Here is a 12,879-nt window from a genome sequence, read left to right on the forward strand (position 1 = left end):
TTTGTGTGCTCTCAAATTCTTTATGCTCACCCATTGTCTTCTTAATATCATTTTTATCTTTAGTCATATTTGCCTTCATTTCCTTGAATTGATTTAGGAAATTTTTTTGAACATATTTGGTTAGTTGTTCCAAATCTGTGTCTCCTCTGACTTTTTAATTTGTTCCTTTGGCTGGGTCATAGCTTCCCGTTTCTTAGTATGGCTTGTAATTTTTTACTCATGTCTAGGCATCTGTTATCTTAATGAGTTTATTCTGACGATCAGTTTCTCTCTCTTACCTTTTATTGTTGATTGGCTTTTCATTAAGGCTCTTCTTTGATACTTGGTTTGCCAGTGCCCATGTGGCAAGCCGAGTGCTCATGCAGTGAGCCAGTGCCCATGTTTGTACTCATGTGGAGAGCTGAGTACCCACACAGAAAGCCAGTGCCCACACAAATGAGCCACACAGCAAGATGATGACACAACAAAAGAGAGATGAAGTGGAGAGTCAAGGTGAAGCATAGCAGAGACTAGGAACTGAGGTGGCGCAATTGACAGGGAACCTCTCTACACATTAGAGGTCCCTAGGGTTGAATCCCAGTGAATCCTAGAGGAGAAAGATGAGAAGAGAAGACAAAAAGAGAAATAGATGCAGAAGATAACACAGTAAATGGACACAGAAAAAAAAAATCAGGGAGGGGGAGGGAAAAAAGTACCAGATTTGATGCTTTCTAGTACATAACATAATCTTGGTATTCACTGTACTTATATTCTAGATAGTGGCCTTTAGAATTTTCTCAGAAGATACAGTAAAAAAAATTCATTGTACATTAGAATTCTGTGCATATGTATAGCCATGCACAAATATATATGTATGTGTGCATAAATGCATATGTGTGTATATATAGATAAACATTATGAAAAATTTTCAAGAAGTAATAATCCTTAGTATGTGTGATATGCTTTGATATCTTTATTCTGTTCCATTTTTTCATGAAAGCCTAAGATGATTACAAATTACATCATCCCTAGATCCACTGGGCTGGACTCCAGCCTTCTTAAAATCTCACACTGGAATCCCCTGACTTACCATGTACCATCTGTGACTGTGACAATCTAACATACAGAACAAGAGAAGGCACCAGTTCTACTTCTATAGCAACCATTTTTTCCCCTTTTTAAAAAAGCTAAAAATAACCATAAATAGGAGTTCTGATGCTTTTCTTCCCATACTCTAATCACTCATCCTACTTTGGAGTCCTCTGCCTGACAGAGCTAAGGGGAGGCAAACTCACTGCAGGCAGACTTCAGCTTCAGCCAATGATCCCCATCATAGAATTGCCATCTCATTTCCATTTTCACCTACTCTCATGGAAAATTTGTATAGAGGGAGGGAAAAAGTGTAATTGTCTTTAAGATCTAACCACAGTTTTTACAAGGAAATGTGAACCTTAAGATGTTAAGATCATGATATATTGAAATGGACGTGCCTCAGTTTTTTTCATTCTCTTTTTCGCTGTTGTGTTTCTTTTTATCCAATAGTGGGATCTTTCTGTGCTTGCACAAGCTCTAACAATAACACTTACTGGTGTTTGCGTACAGTTAATGAGACACATAACTTTCTCTTCTGTGAGTTTGCTACCGGCTTTTTGGAGTATTTCGATATGAATACAGATCCTTACCAGGTAAGACAATATGTTTTCATTTTTTGAAGGTTGTTGAAAATAACCAGGAAATAAGCTTAATTATGTTTTTCTGACCTCTTCATCTGCAGCTCACAAATACAGTTCACACAGTAGAACGGGGCATTTTGAATCAGTTACATGTACAATTGATGGAGCTAAGAAGCTGTCAAGGTTATAAGCAGTGCAACCCACGACCAAAGGGCCTTGAAGTTGGTAAGGAAAAAAATGTTTTTTTTTTAATATTACCTGGAAGATTCTTTGTATTACAAATATCTTTGCCTTTGAAATTTTTATATGTGTAGAAAAAAATAGTTTGGGATACCTACAGGGGAAAATCTCCAGGTAATCCCAAACATCTTTTTCATCATTAATTTAGCTCTGGATGCATTAATGAAAAACTTAATGTGTGAAACTATTTGTGAGCATTTCATTCCAGTCCTTTCGACGGGTCTATTTTAATAGTAAACCTAGATTCCTGATAGAAGCATTTATTAGAAGATGGGATGAAAGATTTAGAGATTTATTTGTTATTGCTGTCAATAGTCATGATATATACTCTAGGCAAAAGAGGTTATCCTTTTTTTTTTAAGGCAACTTGGATGGAAGAGTACAATATATCCTATTTTTGCTTATCAGAGTTTGGAGCTGCCCCATCTGGATCCCTGCTGATGACACAGTGAATTAGATTTCTTTTGCCAATACTCCCCATGTCTCTTTAAGAATGTTCCAAGGCATCGATCTGGTTAGCATCTGAAACTAGAGAGATTTGAGCAGCTTGTTAATTTGGGGTCTAAAAGGGTAAGGGGGTCTGTATGGAATGAATCAGACATCCCCCTCCCTGCTCTGCAATGTTAAACTAACCAACTTATTTCTCCGTTGGCTCATGGGGGATGCAGTTCTTTTTGTGTTGGCCCCAGCTCTTTCCCAGTATATGAGAACACTCATTTTCTCCCTGTAATTCCTGTAGAATTGTAAATACCAACAGTCCATAGAAGGAAAGAGAAACACCTGAAGCTGGTCAGGGCACTGGCATTGGAATTGGTGAAGAGCTGAGTTCAAAGGCAGTGGGCAGGAACCTCGAGGAGCCCCTTGTTATGCAGTTGAGTTTTCTGGTCCAGAGTCAGCATCACTAGCAATTAAAGTAGGCAGTTCTCTGGGTCATGTGACTTGAAGTGTGGGCCTTTCCCATCCCAAGGTGATCTACGTCACTTCCTGCCCTTTCTACCAGTATAGGCTCCTAAAGGCGTTCAGTCTATGGCAGTCCTGTAGTATAATGTACATCCTGTGGGAGGGGGCATGCCCCAGTGATCAGTCAGCACCTCTCTGTTAACACTTTAGTGGAGTAAATTGCTAGCCAGGAGAGGACTGGCCTCACAAGATAGGTCTTTTGGCCACTGACCCCATTCCTCTCAAATCTTCTCAGATATCCTGCTTATCTGTTGACCTTTTCCTCCAGTCTTACCAATAAGTAAATAAATAAATATAATTGCCCACTAAGGCCTGAAATCCGAACCAACTATTAGAAGCACTAGAAATATTACATCTAGATGTTTCTCCCCAAAAGAACATAGCAGGTTTATTTCTTGGTGATGACATACCAGCTCTACATAGTGAAATCTGATAGATTCTCTTAATTATAAATGACACACCAGGTGGAGCCAGTTGCTATTGTTTATGCTTCAAATAGGCCTCTCTACTATCTAGACTATTCCTAAGAGATGATTATTGCATGGTTTTTTCAAGTGTTTCATCTAAAAATAACCAAAATTTAATTTTTACTGAGAATTACATGGACTTTGGAGGTACTTTTATTACTACTTTTAAATTGGCTTTTCTCTTTTCCTTACCCCCACCCGTTTTTCATGTAAACTTTTCTGTTTTTGGTATCTTAAACCTATTTATTTAAAGCTCTCAATCCCCATTTTAAACCTAATAGAAAATCTCTGCTGGACTTCAGCACTTTCTGTATTTAACACAATATATTTCTTTCTAGGATTTAGATGTTATGCATGGAAAACTGCATTGTGAATGGTTTTATGAGTCCTAAAGCTAACATAAGTTACTCTTGTATTTTCCTATATCAGGAAATAAAGATGGAGGAAGCTATGACCTACACAGGTATTCACACTTTTTTATTCTCCTCGGCAGCATCTTTCCCAATAATTGCATGACCCAGACATGTCAACTAATTTCTGTTTCTTATGATGTTGCACAGAACATAGCTTGGGGAGCATGCATGTTCTAACCATATTCTCCACCATATTTTGTCATTGGTTCCAGATCTGTCATTTTGCTTTTAAATCAGCTCACTGTCACAGTAAGATGCCTCTCAGAGCATTTACTCACCCCCATGCTTCTTCGCTTGTTGGATGATGCTTTTAAGCATGGAATGATGTGAAGGGGGAAAAATGACCTCTTGGGAGTTCTGGGGGTCAGGGGGATTGTTTCTTATGACGCTGACACGTTGATTTGGTGGGGAGGCGCTGTGACACTAGTTGGAGGCTTTTATTAAGTGTAACATCAAAGGCACAAGGGGTGAAATGGGGATTTCAAGAGCACTCTAAAGCAGAGGTAGGAGGAAATAGAAGGAGCGTCTTTGTTAACAGTTGTTAATCAACCTTGGTGGTGAGAAGCAGTGGTGATGAGATTGAGAAGGCTCTGCAGGAGGGCGCTGAGTTGGGGAGGCGGCACCTGCGTCAGGGCACCAAGGCCTTGACAGAGCATATGCGTGATGCTGCTGGAATAGAGCCAAGGCAGGAGTGCCCGATGCTCGGAAGCTTTGTAAACCACCTGCAGCCCACCCTCACCCCCCTTACCTCGCTGTGCTCTGGTGGGGGGATCCAGGTACCAGGGGACCACTGGCAATGACAGCCCTTACTGCTTTTCTATTCCACACACAGACCTCAGGCGAGTAGGTTAGAAACGTGCCTTGCGCAGCAAGGGGGGACTGTGGGGAGCCTGAGGGCAGGATGTATCAGTGCCCTAACAAATGACTCTGCCAATGAAATGTAGACTGAACTGGCTCCGTCCGTATCCATATCTTCTCAGAGAAACCGAAGAACACTGCTGTTCCAAGTTCCTTGTCCAGCCTCCTGAGCCACTGTCTCTGGTCCTGGCTTTTAGGGGCAGCTCATCGCTCCAGCTAGAAGCTAAATGACAATAGGAAAGGTGGTGGGGGGTGCCAACAAACAAAAATGAAGGAAGAAGGTCTTGGGAGGATGTTTCATAATCATTTATTTATTACATATATATCATAAATATATACATATTCTTTATCTCTTCTTTTTCTTATCCTTGCATTTCTTCTTCTTTCCTTTCCTCACTCTGACCCCATACTAGCCCCATGTCACTCCTAGCACCCAAACAGCAGAAGAAGAACCGCTCTTAACTGGTTTAACCCAGAAAATGGGCTGACGTGGTAGTATTCCATAGTCCAGGACAATTTTGCCCAGGGGTCACATTAAGAAATTATGACATTTTAAATAGACACAACACTAAGTATTGACTTTACGATGCACTCAGTTTTACAGCTAAAAGATTTTCCATCTGGACCTCTTTCACATCTGCCATGAAAGAGGTCAAGGATATCAGTGAGTAGTTTAAGACAAGCCTGGGTCAGGACTGAGTCCCAGGGTTATCCTCTGGGAAGTCATCCCGGGGCGCCCTTGAGTTTAAGTATGTTTAACCATACTTCAGGTGTATCAGTTAAATGGCAGGCATCCGGGACTCTCCTCCATCCCTGTTCCTCCCACCACCATTAAATGCGCCAAATCAATCAATCATTTCTGGGGCCATTTAGACACAGCCTTGGCAACTCAAAAACAATTGTTGATGGAATTGTCTTTTCCAATGAGGGGATCACTGAAAGCAAGTGTATAACGGTGACATGGTGTTACCTGTTGTTTATGTTTTGTCTAAATTCCTTATCAGATGACAAATCTAAGGATACTTTATAACTCAAATTTGCTGGCATTTTCAGGCCTCCCCATTGCATACTCCCTGAAACAAACCATCTTTCATTTGATATCTGTTTTTCAGGCAGGAAATCATGAGATGGGGTTATTAGAAGAGTCACCACTTGGTGACTCGCTGGACTTAAGTGCAGTCTTTGATGTGGCCTTGCCTGCTTCTTGTATCATGTTGGATTGAAGGAAAACAGCTTCCGACCAATCTCCTTTATGCTTTGATCTGCTAAATAGAACCGCTGCCCCACCGTGGTATTTACCAGGACCCTCCATTGCTGGGCTTAAGGACTCTTAGAAGCCTTCATGCTTTAAAAATTCTATGTTTTAAAATAAAACTAATTAAAATGTACTTTAATTGTGAAATCTGACCACAAAAGAATGCTAAAGAAATAAAAGCCAAATTGAAGAATTTGAAAATTCAGCAGAGTACTTAAGAAAATTATCCTGTATGAGATTGACTAAATAAGTATTTGTAAACTGCCTTCTTTTTATGAATTTTCAAAGATCAGTCTTTAGATGTGCCCTGGTTTTCAAGAAGCAAGTTTGTGCCACACTCGTTTCATTGTCCTGCTTCTCGCTGTGGCATGTGCAGCTGCCACAGGGCCAGCAGGGTCAGCTGTAATGCCAGTGGTTACTCACAGTTGTCGTTTTCCAGTTAGGACCAGCTCAGAGTAAAGGCACAGCTCAGAAAGTGTCACTCATGACCCAGAACCCAGTTTTTGGCTTGAGTTAAAAGCAATAATTTCTAGCTGTGTTGCAAGATAGAGTAGGATCAACGGGTTGATGGGATGTTTATTTTCCCTGTTGCCTAGGACAGCTGATGCGGCTGTCCTTTGATGTCCTAGACGAGCTCCTGGTGTCCAGTGGCCGCACAGGGCCAGCAGTCGTTCCTGGCAGCCTTAAACTGGCAGGGCTGCTTCCTGCTTACACTCTAGCTTCCTGCTTACACTTGGAGGCCAGCAGAACACACTGCACTCCACCCTCAGCCACTGTGTGTCTGTCCGCGTGGCTTTTGCTAGTTTTGATTTTCCTCCCCCTACAGCAACAGTTGGTGCCCTGCAGATCTAACTGTTAGGTGTTGTGTTAGAGGCTGTACAAGCATGGGTGCTGCAACCAGACTGTGCTGGGTTCAAATCTCCACTGCTCCTGAGCATCCTTACAACAGAATCTGGCATGGACCAAGCCCCCAGTAAATGATGAGTGTTATTAGTTAAGTGTAATATGGCATGCAAAACATTTAGATGAATAAAACAGTATGTGGAAGGGAATAATAAGTTCCAGAGATATTTGTATGTTTATATAAGCTGTATATTTTATATAATTTTAACATATTCATTATATAATTTATATAAATTTTTAATTATATATAAAAATATTTAATTATATATAGTAAATATATTAAGTTCTTTAAAAAAGATGCATCGGCACCTTCACCATCTCTATCATCATTCATTGGTAACCAAGAGTTAAGCCAACAAGTCCATATTCTGACCTGCCTAAGCCTCTTGAATGGGAAGAGCAAAACAAGCTTCACTGTCCTCCTTTACGTTGCTTTTATGAAGCTCCCCTTGTTCTCACCTCTCTGTTACACCCAGGGACTCTACTTGTCAGCTGCCTTGTTAGCACGGGTAGATTCTTCTCTTTAATGTGATCAAGTCTGAAGTTCATATAGGGCTCTACCAAGGGATGAGTCAGGGTCAAGGTTTGGGGTTAAAGGGCTGGCGGTGAGATTGGCCTCCTAAGGCAATGAAGGGACTGAGGGTTTGGGTTGTTAGGGTCTGGATCAGAGCCAGGGCTACCGTGTATGATCATGCAGTTTGCACGCTGCACAGACGTGTGCCTCTGAAGAACAAGTCGGCACCAAGATCCAGCTGAAACTCTGCTAGCCAAGCCATGTGTCCTCTTGGAAACACATTTTCACACAGCAGGGGCTGGCCTGGTCAGGGTTAGGATCTGGGTTAGCCTAAAGTCCAAAACAATGTTCTTAAATTTTTCTTACTTTCCCATGGATTCTACCCAAAGTGCCACATTCCTTGTTCCATTGGAGAAGAATCTAAAGTGTAGCATTTGCAGTACTCTTAAGATCCTCCCCAAACACTAGAATGAAATTCACCTTTAGTCTGTTTCAACAGAGAGAAGAAAATGAGAGGAAAAAATTCATCCTCATTCCTCCATTCAACAAATATTGTACCAAGTGACTTCCTCTATGTAAGGTACTGCCCTCAAGGGGATTCGAGTCAAGTATTATAATTCAGTGTGCAAAGTGGTTTGACAGGGAGAAGATATGGTGCTAGATGAGCACATGGAGAAGGCCCTTAACCCAATCTCAGGGAATTAAGGAAAATTCCTGATGAGGAGGCATGAATGCTGCATCCTGAAGGAAACATAGGAGTGACCCAGACACAGGATAGCGTGATAGGTAGGGTACCGAATAATTTATCTTCCAAAGGGAGATCATTTCCACTGTGGAAGTAGGTACTAAAAAAGAATTTTAAATTATATAAATTTCTTTTTTCATACAAGTAGATCTAAGTAAATGGAGAATTACTCCATGCTCTTGGATGTAATGAAAACTATGTAAATGTGCCATTTCTCCTCCAATTTTACTATAAATTCCATGCCACCCAATCAAAAATCTACCCGAAATTATTATTAGAACTCAACAAGCATCATTCTAAACTTTTTATGGAAGAATATGTATTCACAAATAGCTAACAATTTTATAAACTTGATGTATGTAATTAATCTGTCAAGAGAGCTATAAAATATTTATAATCAAAAACTGTTCTCTAAACTAAAATTCCAAAAGTCTTAGACAGGATGTCAGAACAATGAACATAAACTGGGACGACTGCCCCAGGAAATCCAGAACATACACACCATGTCAAAGGACTCAGTCTTTATCCTGAGAGTAATAGGGAGACACTCAAGAGTTGTGAACTAGGAGAAATAATACGATGGAATTTGGGCTGATCAGATTGGATGACATAAATAGGGCTTGAGGGGTCAGAATGGATCAGACCAGAATCCATCACTTTCCAATTTGGGGCTCATTTGCGAACTTTATATCAGGGCTTACTATGTTCCAGCACTATTCTAAGTGCCTTACATATATTAACTCATTTAACCCTCACAGGAAATTTGTGAGGTCAGTACTACTATAATTCTCATTTTACACGTGAAAAAATTGAGTTACAGAGATTAAGCTACTTTGCCAAGGTTATGCAACTGATAAGTAGTGCAACAAGGACTCAGACCCAGGCAGTCCGGTTCTAGCATGTGCTGTTAATTTGTATACTATGCTGAACTCGTTTATTGGTTCTGATAGCATGTTGTAGATTTTACGGAATATTCTAAATATAGGATTACGTTATCTGTGAACAGGAGAGTTTTACTTCTTTTCAGATTTGGATGCATTTCAATTCTTTTTCTTGCCTAATTGCTCTACGTGGACCTTCTAGCACAATGTTGAATAACGGTGGTGACAGTGGGCATCCTCTCTTATTCCCAGTTTAGAAGGAAAGCTTTCAGCCTTTCACCACTGGGTATGATTTGGGGTTGTTTTTTTTTTTCCATATATGCCCTATATCATAGGAGGAAAATTCCCCTATTGCTATCTTTTGAAGTGTGTTTATCAGGAAAGGATGATGGATTTTGTCAAATATACTTTTCTGTATCAATCAAGATGATCATGTGATTTTTCCCCCTTCAGTTTGTTAATGTGATATGTTATAATTTTCTTGTGTTGAACTACCTTTGTATACCTGAGATAGAGTCCATTTGATCATGATGTATACTTCTTTTAATATGCTGTTGGATTTGAACTGCAAGTATTTTGTTGAGGATTTTTGCATCTATATTTATTAGGGAGATCTGTAATTTTCTTCTAGTATTTTTCTCTGACTTTGGTATTAGGGTGATGTTGGCTTTACAGAATGAGTTAGGTAGTGTTCCCTTCTCTTCAGTTTTTTGGAAGAGGTTGAGCAGGATTGATATTAATTTTTCTTAGTGAAGCCATCTGGTCCTGGGCATTCCTTTCTTGGGAGGTTCTTGATATATGTGCTTGGTTTACTGAGGTCTTTTATTTCTTTTAGAGTCAGTGAAGGTTTTTCGTGTGTTTCTAGAAATGTATCCATTTCATCTATGTTGTATAATTTGCTGGCATGGAATTCATAATATCCTTCCATGATCCTTTTTATTACTGTGGGGTTAATAGTAATGTTTCCTCTCCCTTTCTGATTTTATTTTTTTTTATCGTCTTTTTTCTTTAAGATGATAGGTAAAGTTTTGTCAATTTTATTGATCTTCTCAAAGAACCAGCTTTTTGTTTTGTTTATTTGATTGGTTTTTTAAAATTGTCAATTTCATTTATTTCTGCTCTAATCTTTGTTATTTCTCTCCTTCTGCTTGCTTTGGGCTTAGTTTGCTATCCTTTTTCTAATTCCTCCAGGTGTGCAGTTAGGTCTTTGATTTTAGCTTTTTCTCCCTTTTTAATGTAGGCATGTTGGGGTATTAGTTTCCTTCTCAGCACTGCCCTTGCTGTATACAATAAGTTTTAATATGTTGTATTCTTGTTTTCATTCATCTTGAGATATTTACAGATTTCTCTTGCGCTTTCTTCTTTGACCTACTCATTGTTTAAGAGTGTTGTATAACCTTCATATATTGGTGAATTTTCCTGTTCTCCACCTATTATTGATTTCCTTCATCTATTATGATTAGAGAATGTGCATTATATAATTTCAGTCTTTTTAAAATGTTTGAGACCTGTTTTGTCACCCAGCATGTGGTCGGTCTATCTTGGAGAAAGAGCCATGAGCACTTGAGAAGACGGTATGTCCTGGTGTCTGGGAGTGCGTTATTCTGTATATATTTGTTAGGTTGCAATAATTTATCATTTTGTTCACCTCTGTTTCCTTATTGGTCATCTGTCTAGATGTTCTACCTATTGATGATAGTGGTATATTGAACTCTATAATTATTATTATAGAAATGTCTATTTCTACCTTCAGTTTTGCAAGTGTTTGCCTCATGTATCTTAGGGCACCCTGGTAAGATGCATAAATATTTATGACTGTTATTTCTTCTTAGTAGATTGCCCCTTTTATCAATATATAATATCCTTTCCTCTTTTTACATTTTTGCATTTAAACTCTATTTTGTCTGTTATTTGTAAACTACCCCTACTCTTTTTTGGTTACTGTTTGTATCGAATATCTTTTTCCAGCATTTTACTTTCAGCCTATTTGTATCCTTGGACCTAAGGTGCGTTTCTTATAGACAGTATATAGATGGTTTATAATTTTTATCCATTCTATTAGCCTGTGTCTTTTTTTTTTTTAGGATATAGGGGGATTGAGAACCTGGGACCTCATGCATGGGAGGCAGATGCTCAACCACTGAGCTACACCCAGTCCCTAGCCTGTGTTTTTCAATTGGGGAGCTTAATCCATTAACATTCAATGTTATTACTCTAAAGGATTCCTTACTTCAACATTTTAATAGTTTGGCTTTCATTTGCCATATCTTATTTTTGGGTTTTTTTGCCTTTTCGTTACACTTTCTGATCATCTTCACTTCTATCTGTTCCTCCAAGCTTCTCTCTCCTGTCTTTTCTTTTCAGGCTGCAGAACTCCCTTTAATATTTCTTGTTGAGCCAGCATCTTGCTAATGAGCTATCTTAGTTTCTGTTTATCTGTGAATATATTAAACTCAGTATCATTTTTTAAAATTTATTTTTTATATATTTCTCTCCCCTTTTATTTCTTTCTCTTCCCCACCCCCCAGTTGTCTGCTCTCTGTATCCATTTGCTATGTGTTCTTCTGTGTCCGCTTATATTCTTTTCAGCGGCACGGGGAATCTGTGTCTCTCTTTGTTGCATCATCTTGCTGAGTCAGCTCTCTGCATGTGTGGCGCCACTCCTGGGCAGGCTGCACCTTTTTCACACTGGGTGGCTCTCCTTACGGGTCACACTTCTTGCACATGGGGCTCCCCTACGCAGGGGACACCCCTGCGTGGCACGGCACTCCTTGCGCACATCAGCACTGGGCATGCGCCAGCTCATCATATGGGTTAGGAGGCCCTGGGTTTGAACCCTGGATCTCCTATGTGGTAGGTGGACACTCTATCCGTTGAGTCAAACCCACTTCCCTCAGTGTCATTTTTTGAAGGGCAGTTTTTCTGGATAAAGAATTCTTGGCTGACGCAGGGGTGTCCCCCATGTAGGGGAGCCCCACGGGCAAGGAGTGCGCCCCATAAGGAGAGCCGCCCAGCGCGAAAGAAAGTGCAGCCTGCCCAGGAATGGTGCTGCACACATAGAGAGCTGACACAACAAGATGACTCAACAAAAAGAAACACAGATTCCGTGCCACTGACAATAGCAGAAGCAGACAAAGAAGATGCAGCAAATAGACACAGAGAACAGACAACTGGCGTGGGGGGGGGGGAGGGGTGGGGAGACAAATAAATAAATAAATCTTAAAAAAAAAAAATTCTTGGCTGGTAGTTTTCCTCTTCCAGTATCTTAAATATATTACACTGCCTTTTTTGCCTCTGTAGTTCCTGATGAGAAAACAGCACTAAGTCTCATTGAACTTCCCTTGTATGTGATAAATCACTTTTGCTGCTTTCTAAATTTTCTCTTTATCTTTGTCACTTGACATCCTGATAAATAAGTGTCTAAAATTAGTATTTGGATTTATACTATTTGGAATCCTTTGCACTTCTTGGATGTGGATATCCATGTCTTTCATAAGAGTTGGGAAATTGCGGCTACTATTTCCTCACATTTTTTTTTGGCCCTTTTCTTTTCCCTTCTCCTTCTGGAAAACCCATGATGATATATTTGTGCAGTTTGTGCTATCATTGAATTCCCTGAGACCCTGCTCAATTTTTTCCATTCTTTCCTCTATCTCTTCTTCTGTTTTTTCAATTTCAGATTTCCTATCCTCTAATTCACTGATCCTTTCCTCTGCTAATTCAAGCTAGTTCAAATCCGCTGTATGCCTCTAATGCATTTTTTTCCTTTAAAAATTCTTATTGAAATAGATCATTCATACACGAACATAAACAGTAAGTATATAGTAAAAGTTGTGAGTTTACAAACAAGCATACATATTATAATACAGGGCTCCCATACATCACCCTACCACCAAATCTTGAATTGTTGTGAAACATTTGTTACAAACTATGAAAGAGTATCGTCAATATATTACTACTAACTATATATCCACACCTTACACTTGGTGTA

General features: G+C 39.6%; 1 protein-coding gene across 8 annotated transcripts in view; it reads left to right on the forward strand.

Annotated features, from left to right (window-relative positions):
• The window catches only part of SULF1 (sulfatase 1), a 212,043-nt gene that overhangs the window by 183,925 nt on the left and 15,239 nt on the right, over window positions 1-12,879 (forward strand). For 7 of the 8 annotated variants that reach the window (XM_058275629.2, XM_071207847.1, XM_058275624.2 and 4 more), the window contains exons 19-21: window positions 1,522-1,664; window positions 1,754-1,877; window positions 3,749-3,782. In XM_058275629.2, the coding sequence (XP_058131612.1) occupies window positions 1,522-1,664; window positions 1,754-1,877; window positions 3,749-3,782 (301 nt within the window). Of the gene's footprint in view, window positions 1-1,521; window positions 1,665-1,753; window positions 1,878-3,748; window positions 3,910-12,879 lie in introns of those variants that run through there. The other variant, XM_071207846.1, reaches the window with a different exon arrangement.

This window comes from Dasypus novemcinctus, chromosome 14 (genome assembly GCF_030445035.2).
Source record: "Dasypus novemcinctus isolate mDasNov1 chromosome 14, mDasNov1.1.hap2, whole genome shotgun sequence".
Taxonomy (NCBI): Eukaryota; Metazoa; Chordata; class Mammalia; order Cingulata; family Dasypodidae; genus Dasypus; species Dasypus novemcinctus.